We start from the raw sequence: 17,815 nt of genomic DNA on the forward strand, positions 1-17,815 counted from the left end.
AGATCTATTTGAACCTTTGTTTAAATTATTAGCGTTCAGTAGTTGTTTTAAAGTTTCACATTTAGTGTAATTTCATGTAGTCCTTTACTAATGATTCTCAGCTAGGGTGCTTTTGCTCCATAGTGGACATTTGACAACTTCTGGAGACATGTTTAGTTGTCACAGCTAGAGAAGAGGATGCTGCTGGTATGGTAGCTAGTGGGTAGAGACCAAGAATGCTGCTAAAATGTTCTACAGTGCACAAGACAGCCCCCACAACAAAGAACTGTCTGTCCCACAATATCAGTAGTGCTGAGATTGAGAAACCTTGTCTCTTCTTACTGGGTATTACTGAGTCATCAGCTGTTCCAGATTTTACGTTTTACTATGCAAAAGAAAATTAGTTGCAATAATTGATCATTTTTAAAATATTCATACAGTACTACTAAATTAATTTAGAATATGGTTTTTTTTCTTTTTTTTTTTTTTTTTTTTTTTTGACATTTAGTATAAAGGTGCACATGTAAAGCCAGGATTTGCTGAACATTTCTACAGTAACCCTGCAAGATATAAAGGAAGAGAAAATATGTTGGTAAGTTTGAGCTGTGTTTTCATAGGACTTGAAATGGTAATCTTTTAGTTCTATGCTGACACTTTTCTTTTTTTCTTTTTTTTTTTTTTTAAGTATTACGATACAATTGAAGATGCCCTTGGAGGGGTACAAGAAGCTCATTTTGATGGACTTATCTTTGTTCATTCTGGAATATATACTGATGAGTGGATATATATTGAATCTCCAATTACCATGATTGGTGCAGGTATTATGAAATCCATTGTTACTAGAATTTTAACATTTTACTTACATAATGGCTCTATAAAATGTTAGTGACTTAAAATTTAGGTGTACCTTGATAATACTGTAGTGGTAGAAAAAAATAAGAATTAAATGTCATGCATATTTTATAATGATAAAAATGAAAACATGAGACTTCAGAAATTATGGAGATAGTTATTTCTTTTTAAGATGTATATTATTTCTTGATGGCAGTACTTTGTTCAACTGCCAGTTTTTCATTAAAAAAAGATAAATGTAATAAAATATTTGTTGAGCACTGATCAGTCATTTGAAGATTTATGCTATCTCTGATTTTTTTTAAGGATATAGTATATAGCCCATTTTAAGATAGCTTGTTCATAAAATTTGCTTCTACTGCCCTTTCTTCTTTCCTCCCCCATTTCTACCATAAAAAGGGGAGAGAAGGGGAGAGAAAATTTCTGCCTTGAGATTTTTATTACTTTCTAAATCAGGGCCCATTTTTGGAATTAAGTTTAAATAAAAGAGGTTTCCTTCAATAGTAAATACTATTTGTAGCTGAATATTATTAGAAGTATTATTTTACATGGATTTCAGTATGTTACTTAAATAATACCCACCTTAAATATGACTGCCGTTAGTAAAGGCTGGTGAAACAGTTATCAGTATAATGAGTATTTGTCCTCCCTACTCAATATTAATGATTTTTAAAAGTTCTCCATTTAAAAAAAAACTCAACTTAAAAACAGTAAAAAGTGTTCTTTGTGCTGTATTTTTAAAGTATATTTTTTAAAAGTAATTTTTAAATTTCTGTTTCATCTGTCTGATAAAATGTGCTTTAAATATCTTCTCCACAGCACCTGGAAAAGTAGCAGACAAAGTTATAATTGAAAACACTAGAGATTCAACCTTTGTTTTTATGGAAGGTTCTGAAGATGCTTATGTTGGATATATGACAATAAGGGTAAGAAATTTTAAGAATTAAAATAATGTGTTCAAATCACTAAAGCAGAGATTGTTTAGTTAACAAAATTTCTGTTTTTTAGTTCAACCCTGATGACAAATCTGCTCAACACCACAATGCACACCACTGCTTAGAAATTACAGTAAATTGTAGTCCTATTATTGATCACTGTATCATCCGAAGTACATGTACAGGTTAGTGTTTCCTTTATGTTTTATTGTAAAACGAGTCACTGTGTTGTTGCCCAGTAGGTTCTTAAATAAATTATGTTCTTACAGTTGGCTCTGCAGTATGTGTTAGTGGTCAAGGAGCATGTCCCACTATCAAGCACTGTAATATCAGCGACTGTGAAAATGTTGGACTTTATATTACAGATCATGCCCAGGTATATCTTTAATTTTGTGGTTTTATTCTTTTAAAATATTTTTTGAGGCATTAATAATGTTTATTTCTGATTAATTGTTGTAGGGAATATATGAGGATAATGAAATTTCCAATAATGCTTTAGCTGGGATTTGGGTTAAAAATCATGGAAACCCAATTATTAGACGGAATCATATTCATCATGGACGTGATGTTGGTGTGTTCACATTTGATCATGGCATGGTAAGAATGTTTATTCTATTAAGAATAAAATTAAGAAAAGCTTTTCTATTAAGAAAAGCAGACCTATCAGTTAAATTTCAAATAATTTTCAACATTTTATAACCACCAAACTATCTGAATTGCAGAGCATAAGTTTAAAAGAGATTTCAGCATTACATTTTAAAATCAGTATGCAATATTTATTTTGTAAATTTATGGATCTCACACTATAATCATGTAGAAAAGATGGAGTCCCTAGGGAATTGATGTGCCATTTGGGAGGATCAGTGTCCAATCCAGTAGTTCTCAAATGTAAGTGGACATAAAAATCACCCATGTATTATAAGCCAGAATTTTCAAGGATCAGGCCCAGGATATGCATTTTTAATAAGCATCTTAAGTGAGTTTAATACAGATTGTTTGTAGACTGCACTTTGAGAAGTAATGGTTTTATTACTAGTTTGACTTCCATTTTATTCCTCTTTAAAAAAATTTTTAGACTGACAGAACTTTAGTAAGAGATACAGTGGTAATAAAATATCAATTCTAAAACTGTTATACAGCAGTTAATTAGGTGTCTCTATGGATGATATGTTTTAAATACTATGTCATTTTACATAATTTTCTAGAAACAGACTTTTTGAGCTCTCTTAGGCTGCTATTTAAAAATAATGTTCTTGGATGTTTATTCAGATACTCTTTTCATGTAATGTCTAATTTTAATTGAGGTAATTTTCAAGTCCTACTACAGAATTGGCAACGTTTTTTGATGAGTCACAGATGTGAGAAGGGGAGGTGAAGTTTTGTTGCCATTATATGGTATTAGTCAAGTAACTTGGGAATGTTGTATTCACATACACAAATCAGTTAGTGAAGGAAAGTTTTTAGTTTTACATTTGTGCCTAAAACCCCAATGCAGAACTCTTTTAAAGCTTAACTAGACTGTAAGGAGTATACCTTTTTATCAAGTTCTGATTAGATAGACCTAAATAGTTTGAGACCATTCAGTTCATCATCATCCCTGGGGTAACTATAACCTGAGAAAAACAACTTGCTTGCAACTTGGGTTTGTAGTATGGGCTGGCTGATAAGAAAGCAGAGTGGAGATGACCATTTGCCCTTCTCCAACTGGAATAAAGATACTGACATTTTGCCCTGGCTGGTGTAGCTCAGTGGATTGAGTGCCAGTCTGTGAACCAAAATGTCACCAGTTCATTCCCCAGTCAGGGAACTGGATTTCAGGCCAGTTCCCCAGTTAGGGGCACACAAGAGGCAGCCAGTCAGTGTTTCTCTCCCTCCCTTTCCCCCTTCCTTCCCCTCTCTCTAAAACTAAATAAATAAAAATCTTAAAAGCAAAAAATTTTTTTTAATTTGACATTTTTTTGCTAATGGTAACTGTTTTCTCCAAGAAGAATCTGGACAAAAGTATAGAAGGATGGGTTATAGTTCCCAAATGGTTTCTTATTTTGTAATAGAACTATCCTATACTAGTATTTCTTTGCCTATATTGCCTTTACACTGCCCCAGAGTTACATACATTTCAAGTATCAAATTGGTGCTTGCCACTGGTCTCATTCACAAGTGATTTGAGGTACCAAGATAATTTTAACCTGAGTAAATTTCCTCATTTTTAAAAGACCTATGATGATGGTTACTTACTAAAGTTCATCATAATAATTTATTTATTATCACACACCCCTTATGTAGTTTATTTTGTATAATTTTTTAAAAATATATTTTATTGATTATGCTTTTAACAGTTGGCCCAATTTCTCCCCCTTTGCGCCCCTCCACCCCGTACCACGCTTCCCCCTAGCAATCTCCTCCTTAGTTCATGTCCATGGGTGGTACATATAAGTTCTTGAGCTTCTCCATTTCCTGTGCTATTCTTAACATCATCCTATTTTGTGCCCACCAATTATGCTTTTTAATCCCTGCTCCTTTTCCCTCATTTCTCCCTTTCCCCTCCCACCTGATAACCTTCCAAATGATCTCCATATCTATGATTCTGTTCCTGTTCTGTTTGCTTAGTTTGTTTTTTTAGATTCAGTTATTGATAGTTGTGAATTTGTTGCCATTTTAATGCTCATAGTTTTGATCTTTTTCTTACATAATTCCCTTTAACATTTCATGTAATAAGGGCTTGGTGATGATGAACTCCTTTAGCCTTACCTAGTCTGGGAAACACTTTACCTGCCCCTCCATTCTAAATTAGCTTTGCTGAACAGAGTAATCTAGGTTGTAGGTCCTTGCTTTTCATCACTTTGAATACTTCTTGCCAGTCCCTTCTTGCCTGGAAAGTTTCTTTTGAGAAATCAGCTGATTGTCTTTTGGGAACTCCTTTGTAGGTAACTCACTGCTTTTCACTTGCTGCTTTTAAGAGTCTCTCTTTATCTTTAACCTTTGGCATTTTTTAAGTATGATGTATTTTCGTGTGATCCTCTTTGGGTCCAACTTGTTCGGGACTCTGTGCTTCTTGGACTTGTGTGTCTATTTTCCTTCACCAAATTAGGGAAGTTTTCTTTCATTATTTTTTTCAAATAAGTTTTCAATTTCTTGCTCTTCCTCTTCTCCTCCTGGCATTCCTGTGATTCAGATGTTGGTACATTGGGAGATTTCTTAGAGGCTTCTTGTACTATCCTCATTTTTTGAATTCTTGTTTCTTCTTGCTATTCTGGTTGAATGCTTATTTCTTCCTCATGTTCCAACTTGTTGATTTGAATTCTGGCTTCCTCCCCTTCACTGTTGATTCCCTGTAGATTTTTCTTTATTTCACTTGGTGTAACCTTCGTTTCTTCCTTTATGTTGCCCTACTCAGTGAGTTCTTTGAGCACCCTGATCACCAGTGTTTTGAACTCTGCATCTGATAGGTTGGTTACCATCTCCACTTTCAGTTGTTTTTAGTTCCATGTTTAGTTCTTGTTCTGGGGTCTTGTTCTCTTCTTTCATTGGGATCATATTTCTTTGTCTCCTCAATTTGGCAGCCTCCCTGTGTTTGCATTAGGTAGAGCTGCTTTGCCTCTCTGTCTTAGTAGTGTGGCCTATTGTAGAAAAGGCACCTGTAAACTGTGTGGGGCAGAGTCTTAGGTAATTGCCAGTGTTGGGGCAACCCACTTCACCGGTTTGTGGCTCTGTGTTGGGGGAGGGCTTGGAGAGAGAATAATGCTACTGCCTGGCTTTTGGAGGTTTGCCCAGCACTTGCCCCATTTCTAGTCATTTCACCCACTCCCCTTCATATGCAAGTGTCACCCTTCCAGCCATTGCCGGGGTGGTAAATCCCAGAATGGGTAGGTTTCCATATGTTCTAAAACCATGCAGGCCCTTTAAGCAGAGTCTCCTGAAAATCCAGCCATTTCTTACACTGCCCCAACTCCTACTGGTATTTACAGCCAGAAGTTACAGGGATTTATTTTCCCAGCTGTACAGTCTGGCCTGGGGCTGGGATTGCTTGCTCCCAAAGCATCCATCCTGATTTTTATTCACCACACGTGAATGTTAGACTGCTTGTTCCACCGCTACCTCTCCACACCACACTGCATCTCCCTGTCTCTCTGCCCATCTCCACGTCTGCCTCTCCTACCCATCTGGATAAATTGGCTTCTTTAAATCCTTGGTTATTGGACTCCCATATAGTTCAATTTTCTAACAGTTCTAGGTGTTACTTGTTTTGAAGTAGTTGTAATTCTCTGTGGTTGCACAAGGAGGCTAAGTGTGTCTACCAGTGCCTTCATTTTGACCTTGTTTTTTTTAATAACTTTTAAAACAATTGTAGGCATTAGGGATTAATGAAGAGACTTGTAAGGTAACATAGACTTGTAAAGGAAGGATCAAAGTAAAGTGTATCTTGGGCCTACCCTGTTTTTACTGTTGTAACACAATCCTTTAAAATCCTTTGGTAAAATGTTCTTCTGTTCCAAGTATGGCAGGGTCCTCGAATAACATCATTTTCTTATAATGTTGATGAGGGAAAGAACATTCCAGGCTGGGTCCACTGACTGTGTGGAGTTTGCACAGACTATTCTCCCCTTATCTGCACACGTTTTTCTCCTGGTGCCTTGGTTTCCTTCCACGTCCCAAATATGGGCACATTAGGTTAATTGGTGTCCAAATCATTAGTATGCCCGCATGCCTGGGTTGCAGGCCAGGCCCCCAGTTGGGGTCATGTGAGAAGCAGCTGATTGATGTTTCTCTCCCTCTCTTCCACCTCCCTCTAAAAATAAATAAATACAATCTTTAATTAAAAAAAAAAAATCATTGGTGTGCCTTGAGATGGAAAGACACCCTGTCCACGTTTGGGTCCTCCTTGCTCCATGAGCTACAGATAGGCTCCAGCCCCCTGTGACCCTGAACTGGAATAAGCGGGTTGGAAAATAATTATCCTACTTTTATTAAGCTCACGTTTACTTCAGTGTCTAATATAAGTGTTTTTAGAAATTTAGTGATGTTTTTGTGACCAAAAATACTCCATAGGAACTTACTGTATTTTGCCATGTATGCATTCCCATGTATAAGATTTTTGGCCCAAACTTTCAGAAAAAAATCTTTTGTTTTAATTTTTTAATTCAATTGCTTGTTTATGTATATTTAGATACTTGTTTTTTGTATTATATAGGAATTTTAGCATTTATTTTTCAGCATACTGTGGTACAAAAAATTATATGTAACAAATAATTATAAAACACAAGAACAGTAACAAGGTATTTCAGTTACTACCCATATATAATGTGCATCCTTATTTTTTCCCCTCAAAAATTTGAGCAAAAAAGTGTGCATTCTATATGGCAAAATACAGTAACTCTTGCATATGTCAATTAGTCAGTGGTTAAATTGGTTTCTTTATATATATTGTTTTGCTTTAAAATTGCAATTTCCAAGAACCTATCAACCAACCACTTAAGTGAGGACTTAATTTTTTTGCCTTTCTTTGTATTGCAGTCCATGAATGGTACGATGATATTACTAAAAATAACCTATTCAAAATTTGACTTTGTTTTCTATAGAACCTTGGAGAATATCAAAATAAATACTTAAACTAGTTTTTGTATTGTCCTCTATCTTTAAATATATGCTATTTAATTATATTTTTTTGTCCTGAAATTGTTTTTCCTTGTCTATAATGTACTTAGAATTTAAATTACCACATTCATAAGAATTAATTATAGAAAATTTTCTTTACCCTGGCTGTTGTGGCTCAGTGGATTAAGTGCCAGCCTGTGAACTGAAAGTTCACCAGTTTGATTCCTAGTCAGGGCACATGCCCTAACATTGGGAGCATGTGAGAGGCAAGTGATTATAAAGTTTCTCTCACACATTGATATTTTTCTCCCTCTCTTTCACCCTCCCTTCGCCTCTCTTTCAAAATAAATTTTTTTAAAAAATAAAAGATTTTTCTACTCTTATTTTAAAGAAGTTAATGTTTTTATAAAAATACATTAACTGATACCCAATATAAAAACACCTGAGATTTCAAAAGGTATGACTTCAGAGTTTGTCGTTATTAACCACATGTCTTAACTTTGGGATAAAAATTGAACTCACCCTACGAAAAGAAAGGAAGTAAACATACTTATATTTTAACCTATGCCTATTTATCTTCTCTAAAGGTTTATAACATTTACATCCCAATAGTTATTGGTCAGTTTACTCTATATTTATCTATCTTTAGTCCTTTTATCATAGTTTCTCCATTTTTTAATTTTGATTTATTCTTGGAATGGCTGAGCTTTATCATCTAGCCACTTTTTTAAAAAGGGTTTCTGAGTATTGTAGCTTGAATTCTTCCCGTTTTAGGATGCCTACTCATTTACTTTTAACTTGGGTAAGTGTAAAGTTTTGATTATATCTATACTTACCTTCCCTCAGAATTCTGTGGTCATTTTTATATATCTAACATTGGGTGCAGCAGAGAAGTCCAAGGTTTTTTGGTTCTGCTTCAGTATCCATATGTGGGTTTTGTTATTGTTAATGTGTTGTTTTACTTACACTATTTCTTTGTTCCTTATGTTCCTTTCTTTCTTCTCTATTACTTATATAGCTGTTCTTTTCCTTTAAGATTTATGTGGTTTCTTCAAATTTGTGTTCTTTACTGTCTCCATAGATTTGTCTCTTTTTCTGTTTTCTTTCTAGTTGGTTTTTATCTCTAATTTTTTCATGTATTTTTGTTTTATGGAATCTTTCTAATGTACATCAAAGTGAAGAGAATCATGTAATGAATCCCCATATATCTCTCCTCTACCTTCAACAACTATCCATTGATGGCCAGCTTTGTTTCATTCTGTACCTCATCACTCCTTAACTCTCCTCTTTATTCTTGGGATTATTTTGAAGTAAATCCTGACATCATTATCCCATCTGTAAATATTTCAGCATGTATCTTTAAAAGAGTGATTCTTTTTTCTATCTTTCACATAACCACAATGCCAAATCTCACTACTAAAAATAATTTTTCTATCAATGTTCATGGTTCCCTAATTATCTTTAATATTAAATCCATTGCAGAGTGTTATTTTTGTTCAATAAAATTAAAATGATACAGCAGTGCCAAACTGCTTTAAAATTTTTGAGCCAGTCTAAACTTACGAATTTAACTCATGACACAGTGACAGATGACAGATTCTTTATGCTGAAATCTGGCTGTCCTTTCTCTTTTCCTCTTACTTTATCTTGGATAGTCTTCCTTAGATAGGAAACTTAAGTTTTATATTGCAGAAATTGCACATAATGTAGTGGTTTTTCTTCTTCAGATTTACTTCTTGTGCCTGAGTTATTTCTATGAAAATTATACTCTGTTTCCTTCCTCTTCTGTGTTCTATTCATGCCACTAGATCCCATCACTTTAGTAGATCATTGGGTAGGCTTATTAGAACCTTCAGTTACTTAGGACAGACTACCTTGCTGAAGATTTTTCAGATAACGTTTATGCTCTTAGCACTTTTCACAATACAGATTTCACAGTATTTAGCAAGCATTTTATAGGTTATGTTTTGGGGTTATGGAAGTTTATTTCTATGAAGATAGCATATTTTTTCTTCCTCCTTCCTGTTCTTTGTGGGGGGTAGGGGGTAGAGAGTTTTAAGAGAAGCACTTGAGTGCTTTTTACTGTGATATTTAATAAAGAATACATTACTTCAAAAAGTTTTAAATAAAAAGGGCTTAGTCTCATCTTTTATTATATCAGTGTTGTTAACTTGATAGAATGACAATTTGCAGTAATGTGTATAAGAAGCCATTAGCAATCCAGTATCTTCTAGTAGAGCAATATATCATATTACAATATTGGATGTGTTACAATATATACAATGGAATACTACTCAGCCATAAGAAATGTCTGTGCCTTTGGAGCTTTACGTAAATGTTGGAGCTTCTGTGGCTTGCATTTAAAAGGCAAAGTAGAATTCTGTCTAAATTCTACCTGGAGTTCTATATTAGACCATTTTGCACTAAAGGCATCTCAACAAAACAGATACATTTCATTAAAATGTATTTTAAAGCAAAATTACATTAACTGAGCCCTCTAATCCAGAATAATACTCAAGATGTTTCTTTGTAAAATTATAAAACTGTAAGTCCATCAGTTGTTCTTTCTGAATGTAATAAAAGGTTTGTAGTCTTGTAGAGGCTTCTGGTTTTAAATCATGAAGGAAAAAATTTTTTTGCCGCATTCTTTTCTTGAAAGTTACCCTAGAACAAAAGGTAGAGATTACAGACTCCATTGTTGACAGAACTAGGGGTCATTTTTAAGCATAATCTAAACTAAATATGGTAAATGACCTTGTGCCCATAACCAGGGCAACCAGTCCAGATTAGAGCAGATTATAAAATCTGCTTATATTAAGGAAAATAAATTGATAAATCTAATGTGAATATAAATATATTAAGAGGAAATTTAAACAATTGGTAGCCGGTTTAGGATAGATTATCACTAGAGATTTAAGCAGAAAACAAGATGATTACTAACTCCAGGGAAAATTAAAAATTGTTCAGTGCTGAATAGCACACTAACCAAAATTATATTAATATATAAGAAGAATACAGCATGTGGATGTATATGATAGAATGTACTAGAAATGTAGAAGAGTTACTTTCTCATCTTCCATAATAGGAAGTCAGTAGATCATACCTAAATCTAAAAACTCAAGATATAGCAATATAAGTCTTTTATTTAAAAATATGGAAACAGATCAACAAATCCGCTGAAAGAGTTGAAAGTATGGGCCTTTGGGTAATGGAAAACAAAAAAAATGGTCAGCTGTGTTTGCCCAATTAAACTTGTGGATCTAGTTGACTCTCTTATATTACAAAGTTAAAACCTAAATAAAACAGAGAAAGAGCATTCCTGCGTTTGAATAATGTTTAGTCAATATATAGCAAAGTATACTTGAAGTACTACTGTATGTCTAATTAGGATAGCCAGGACATGACAGTGGCCTGTTGTTGGAATCTTAATGAAAGCCAAATACACAGCTCACCTTTCTCTGCCACATTGTGACCAGTTAAGAAATAAAGCCATGATACAGTATGAGGAGGTGTAGCATCTTTGCAGGTATATGGATTACCTCAAATAGTGACCCAACAATAAAGCCATGATGTAGCATGAGCCATGATGTAGTATGAAATACTATCTTTGTTACTCTTAAAGGTTAAGTTGGAAGATACAACTTAGAATGAGAACCAAATTGGGTCTGTTCAAATGAACCCCAAAATTAATAGGCTTACCCATTTAGTCATGGGCACAGTGTTCGTGAGTAGCAGCAGAAGGCTTACTACCTAAGGGTAGCTCAGTTCTACAAGGAAAAGAGTGAAGCTGAATTGAGCATACCCAGTTTATTCTTTCCCATGTTTATCATTCAATATGTCACTTAACTTTAGGCAGAGAAAGACTAGGAGACTTAATTGAGCTCCCTTCTCAGTGATAAATGCATTGGAAAAAATGTTTCAATAGAACATTAAGATCTTCTAGTTTAGCCTCTTTTTAAATTTGTTTTTGTTTCTTTGGTGCTCTCTTTTATCATAATAGTTTATATATTCACCCACTGTGCATTTATTTGGTATAAAATCAAAGAAGAAAAAAAATTTATATGTAAAGAAGCTATTTTTGTGCAACTCCCAATTTTTTTTAAAAAAAGGATTATAATCCAAATGTGTAAAGTGGTAAATGATAGATAATTTGCACCTTATTTCTGGAAAATAAAACCTGAAAACTACTTCTGAATGTTATGCTCGGAGGTCCATGTTCTTAAAGAGTTAAATATGCAGTATACTAGTCAGAATTACATCCTGTTTTAAACTCTGCTAGATTTGTATGGCAAAAAGTTTGTCAAGTCCTATTTGAGTGCTTGCTATGTATAAAGTCTTGCATAATTGGATAGTTCTTTCTCTTCAGGAGCTTATGATCAGGTATAAATAGATAGGACAAATACATAAATAATACAGGTCAGTACATGGGAGTCTAACAAGAGGTGAGCATAGATGGGTGGGTGGGTGGGTGGATGAATGAATGTCAGTCACAGTTTGGCTATTGAGTGCAACAATTTTTTTTCTCTTAATATCTAATTTTGATTGAGTCTTAGAACTTAAAATGTCAGTATTAGAGTACTTTTATTCTCCTTATAAAATGAGTAAAACATGTCCACTATAGAAAATTTAAGAAATTCAGAGAAGCATAAAGGATACAAAAATCATCCATAATGCCACTACTCAGATGATCATGCCCCTCATATTTTTGTTTAATCCTTCAAGTTGTTTTCTTTGAATAAAATTGAGATCAAACAATGTACACAACCTTGAAGTGTATACTGTTCTTTTCATTTAACATGATAGTATGTATACTGTGAGCATAGTCTTCAAAAACATTCTATTTTGCTGGTTCACTGTTACTAGGCTAGGATGAAAATTATTTTTTGTCTTTTTCTGTAGTCTCAGATTATATCCTTAGGTCAACTTTTTAGAAGTTGGTTTCTTGGGACTTTTTTTAAGCTACAAGGATTTATTTTCTTTAATATTCACAAATATTTTGTTGAAGGATATACATACTTTTTGGGTAATGGTATTTTTTTTTTTTTTTTGCACTTATTGAATAAATTTTTCTGTATTTTTCTTCCCTGGCATTGAATATATTCAGACTAATTAGAGGATTTGTAGTTCTGTTGTACTAAAATTAAAACATTTCCTTCTGTGTTTATCATTTGAAATTTAGTGTATATCTGTGTTTTATTCTTACTCTTGAACATCTCTGATTCTTAATTTTGAGATACACATTAAAAAGGTTTTTTTAAATGTTTTATTTTTGGAAAGTAGTCTTAGCTATAGGTTTGATTTCTGTATTTTTCAGGGTTACTTTGAAAGTTGCAACATACACAGAAACAGGATAGCAGGCTTTGAAGTAAAAGCCTATGCTAACCCCACAGTGGTTCGATGTGAAATTCATCATGGGCAGACAGGAGGAATATATGTCCACGAAAAAGGAAGAGGACAATTCATAGAGAATAAAATCTATGCAAACAATTTTGCAGGTGTATGGATTACCTCAAATAGTGACCCAACAATAAGGTATTTATATATTATGAATAGAAATTCCTTTTTTATTTTGTTTGATGTTATGAAAAAAGTCAAGCGCTGGCCGGATGGTGGCACAGTTGGTTGGAGTGTCATCTCATGCACCAAAGGGTTGCAAGTTTGATTCCTGGTCAAGGTATATACCCAGCCTGTGGGTTTAATCCCAGGTCAGGGCGTGTACAGGCAGCATCCTATCCATTGAAATTTCTCTCCCTCTCCTCTCTCCCCACACCCTCCCTCTCCCCCCTTTTTTCGCCCTCTCTAACATCAATGGGCATATCCTCAAGTGAGGATTCAGTAAAAAAGAAAAGTCAAAATACTTAGCTTTAACTCTTAAGGATTTTTCTAGACACTTGACTGCTATAAAATAACTTTTCCTAATAAAAAGCCTCTGCATCTGAATGAGCATAGCTATTGCATTTATTTTGTGTGTGTGTTCTGTTCATTTTTTATCTAGAACCAGAATGACCTATTCTCTCTCTTTTTTTCCTGAATCAGCCAATAGAATAACTCAGCAAACTATGTCAAAGATTCTTGAACAGAGAAACCAAGAATAACAAAAAAGTCAAAACTTCAAGCCGAGACTGTCTTTCATGGTTTCTGCCACTCGCCCTGACCCCTGACCAGTGTGGCTTAGTTAGTTGGGCATTTTCCCACAAAGCGAAAAGTCAAACTTGCCAGTTCAATTCAGTCACTGGTTAGATTCCTAGTAGGGGTGCATGCCTGGATTGGAGGTTCAGTCTCCAGTCGGGCTGTGTGCAGGAGGCAACCAGTCAGTATTTCTGCCTCACATAAATGTTTCTCTCCATCTCTTTTCTCCCTCCCTCCACCTCTCTCTAAAAATAAATACCTGAAATCTTTTTTTAAAAAAGTTTCTGCCTCTCCCTCTGGCCACAGTAAGGAAACGAACAGATTCAGTCTTAAAGGCTTTGGTTAAGACTGTTGAACAGAGCTCTTGTAATTTAACTAAAGACCATGAAGTATTTTTAATTGTCAAATTTTATTTTCTACTGGTTTTATTAGAGAATGGGTTTTCCATCTTGTTAATATTCAAATGTGTCTAGATCAGCTTTAAAAAAGCTTTTTTGAATGTGTGACCTGTTTTGACAGGAGTTTTTGAGAACGCTCTTTTGTCTCAGATACTAGATAACTTTTCCAAGGCTTTATTTAGGTCTTAGAACTAGAAGAGAATTTAGAAATTATTTACTCTAAGTTTCTCGTTTTAATATTTTATTTATTTATTTTTAGAGAGAAAGGAAGGAAGGGAGAGAAGAAGACAAACATCAGTGAGTGAGAGAGACATCCATTGGTTGCCTCTTGCACGCCCCCAATGGGGACCTGGCCCACAAGCCGGGCATGTGCCCTGACTGGGAATCGAACCGATGATCTTTGTGTTCACCGGCTGTCACTCAGTCCACTAAGCCACACCCACCAGGGCCTGAATCTCATCATTTGAAAGATTAAGAAGCTGAAGCCATAGAAGCTAAATAATTTTCCAAGATCATATCACCACGAGTGGCCTTAGAATTAATTGGTTAAAACAAGTAAACTTTGTTGAATAGATGCTTATTTTTATTATTTCACTTAATTTTAGGGGGAATTCTATATTTAATGGAAATCAAGGGGGAGTTTATATCTTTGGTGATGGACGAGGCCTTATTGAAGGAAATGACATTTATGGTAAGCATGTGGTTTTGTTCTATAAAATTTTAGAGTTTGACCTGTCTTCCTCCTGTTAGCAAAATGGACCAGTTTGAAACTATCCAAGTAGAACTGATCCGTTTTTTTAATTCTCATTAAAGATTGTTCTGTGATATTTATTCAGTTAACAAACGTTTACTAAATACCTACGATGTACCGTGCACTATGCCAGATACCAGGGATGAAAATACAAGGTAGATAAATAATCTTAAGGAATATCTACAGTTTCCTTAAATCCACTCCATTGTTTAACAATTAACAATTCCTGTGGTAGTTTGGTACTAACTAGAAAGGGAAAATACTTAAACCTTATTTTAAAACTTTTGAGGTATTAGTTCAACAAACTACTGGATATCTATGTGCTAGACACTGATACATTCCTAGACTTCCTCTTTTGCTAACACCTGACAATACTTACATAAAACTTACTCAGTGCCAGGCACTATTCTGAGCATCTTATCTAAGTTAAGTCATATAATAGTCACATCAGTCTGTGAAGTAGATACTATTAAATATCCCCCACTTAGTGATCAGGAAGCAAAGGTACAGAGAGGTTAAATAACTTAGTCAAAGTCATACAGGATTCCTGGGATTTAAAACTCTGCAGCCTGGCCAAGAGTCTCTACCTTTAACCACTGTACTTATACTGCCTACAATCTGCTGCATCTTTTTACACTTAGTTCCCCGTATGTATCTTTCTAAATACTACATATTTCACAGCATTGTGCTTTCACTAAAATTCTAGTAAGAATTTTAACTACTACATAATGTAAAACGTTTACTGTGTTTCACTAGGCTTCATATGTTGACAATGTAACTTTTACTTTTAAATAGGAAATGCATTAGCAGGAATTCAGATTAGGACAAACAGTTGTCCAATTGTTCGACATAACAAAATTCATGATGGCCAGCATGGTGGGATTTATGTGGTGAGTTAATGAATACAGTTCTGGAATATCATATATCAAAACCAGGGCAAGAAAGGGGGAGGGAGCAGAATATGTCTAGCTTGAGGTAGGTCAGTCTTTTAGAGTATGAATTTGTGACTGTCTTTAATATTTAGACAATGAATAAGACTCTTGTTTTCCCTGCCAGTATATATAAATGACGTTTAATTTTATAGTATGTATAGAGTTCTATAAAATTTAATCAACTGACTAAATTTAAGCATAAGAGATGAATCTTTCTATTAAAGTTTTTAATTATAATTGGCAATATGGGCTAAACTCAAAACAACAATTGATTGTCAGCCCAAGTCACATATGTTGCACTGGAATTTTGCCAATGTGACTACTATATGAATCTCTTAAATTTTCCAGAGGAAAAAACCAATTTTCACATGAATTTATGTTGAAACATGATTGAGCATCTTACAGAATTTTAAAACCTATATATGTCTTTTGTTACCATGGTATCTAAAACTGTTACAACTGATTCATGTAAGGATCCTAATTTCTGAAAGCTCTTTGTGTAATGACAGGTGTGACTTGAATTTTTACTTACAGTTCTAGAAATATTCTTATCTTAAATCATCTGCCAAAAATAAAAATTTTAGCAACCTGAGACCTTGCCGTTTTTGAAGTGATTTTATCAGTGATAAGCTTGAAATAAATATTAACTTACTAAATGAGATCTTTAGTTTGCTGTATATCTTAAAATGAAATAAATTCTTTAAAAAAAATTGCATGATACTACTCTTAACTATAGTAGATTTAAAAGTACAAAACCATGTAAAGAATAGTATAAATATTTTGGGGACCTAAATTTAACGGCTACATAAAAATGTTATCATTGCCTCCTTGTCCCACATAAAGAACAAAAATTAAATTTTTTTGTTAACACTGTCTTTATAGAGGGGCATGCACTATAAATTTCTTGCTTATATAAAATATATATTGTAATCAGTGTAACTTTTATTTAGCATGAGAAAGGACAAGGTGTAATAGAAGAGAATGAAGTTTATAGTAATACTCTGGCTGGGGTCTGGGTGACAACTGGCAGCACTCCGGTACTGAGAAGAAACAGGATACACAGTGGCAAGCAGGTAAGATTTTTTTGGACTCTTGTAGAGGAAATAATTGTTTTGTAAACACTTTCATCATTTGAAAAAATTTTTTTTAATTCTAGGTTGGTGTTTATTTTTATGACAATGGACATGGAGTGCTAGAAGACAATGATATCTATAATCACATGTATTCAGGGGTTCAGATAAGGTAAATGTTTTCACATTGGGCTTGCTTTTGGGAGGGAGTAGGAAATATGTGGGATATGTAGGAGAAATTCTCTTGTTATTCAATGTTCAGTCTTTCTTTTTTTTGTATGTACATTCACACTTTATCATACTATTGGCTTAAATTGCCAGATTAACTTTTTTTGGACTAGCTGAGGATAGCATTCAGTATACTCAACCATACTAGTATAGTGGAAAGCTATATAAAAACACTTGTGAGCACTGCCTGACATATTGTAGGCCCCCATAAATGGGAGCTCATGTTTTTATGCTATTTCTGTACAATTAATGGTTTTTCACACACCCTCTTTCCTGTATTTTAACAGTTTTTGGAACTATAGTAGTCCTAATCATATAATTCAACCCTTCATTTTACATGAGGCAAGTGTGTAAGTTATTCAAACCTACCCCCTCCATTTAGTTTACATGGTAAGAAACCCTATGGTAATAACAAAATGTAAAACTGTTCTGTGGGAAATAGAATTAAGCTATATTAAACCAGTTTGTTTATTGACAAACTTTGAGCATTTCAAAGGACTCCATTGTATCATTCTTAAAATGATTAATGTGGATTTTTCCAGTTACCTAATCTAACATGGGATGTGGGAAAAGCAATTAAAATGGCATTGTCTTCTATTCTATCCATAGGACTGGAAGCAACCCCAAAATTAGGCGCAACAAAATCTGGGGAGGACAGAATGGTGGGATTCTGGTTTATAATTCTGGTATGTGTAATCTTTCATCTTTTTTTCAGTGCTAATTGCCTTTAGGAATATACTTTCTAAATAATGTAACCTAAATTTTTGCATTTTTATAGGTCTAGGCTGTATAGAAGACAATGAAATATTTGACAATGCAATGGCTGGCGTCTGGATTAAGACAGATAGTAACCCTACACTAAGAAGAAATAAAATCCATGATGGAAGAGATGGTGGCATCTGTATATTTAATGGGGGTCGAGGTATTGTTGTTAACTTTGCATTAGTAA

The 17,815-nt window shown here is 34.1% G+C and overlaps 1 protein-coding gene across 1 annotated transcript in view; it reads left to right on the forward strand.

Moving 5' to 3' along the window:
* Positions 1-17,815, forward strand: part of FBXO11 (F-box protein 11) — an 83,674-nt gene that overhangs the window by 60,438 nt on the left and 5,421 nt on the right. Inside the window, exons 6-18 of the mRNA XM_054566857.1 lie at positions 488-571; positions 665-797; positions 1,651-1,757; positions 1,840-1,951; positions 2,036-2,142; positions 2,226-2,363; positions 12,673-12,890; positions 14,491-14,576; positions 15,432-15,526; positions 16,519-16,641; positions 16,725-16,810; positions 17,476-17,552; positions 17,645-17,788. Of these exons, the coding sequence (XP_054422832.1) occupies positions 488-571; positions 665-797; positions 1,651-1,757; positions 1,840-1,951; positions 2,036-2,142; positions 2,226-2,363; positions 12,673-12,890; positions 14,491-14,576; positions 15,432-15,526; positions 16,519-16,641; positions 16,725-16,810; positions 17,476-17,552; positions 17,645-17,788 (1,510 nt within the window). The remainder of the gene's footprint in view (positions 1-487; positions 572-664; positions 798-1,650; positions 1,758-1,839; positions 1,952-2,035; positions 2,143-2,225; positions 2,364-12,672; positions 12,891-14,490; positions 14,577-15,431; positions 15,527-16,518; positions 16,642-16,724; positions 16,811-17,475; positions 17,553-17,644; positions 17,789-17,815) is intronic.

Source organism: Pteronotus mesoamericanus, unplaced genomic scaffold (genome assembly GCF_021234165.1).
Source record: "Pteronotus mesoamericanus isolate MK-2021 breed Mesoamerican mustached bat unplaced genomic scaffold, CSHL_Meso_final contig_101, whole genome shotgun sequence".
Taxonomy (NCBI): Eukaryota; Metazoa; Chordata; class Mammalia; order Chiroptera; family Mormoopidae; genus Pteronotus; species Pteronotus mesoamericanus.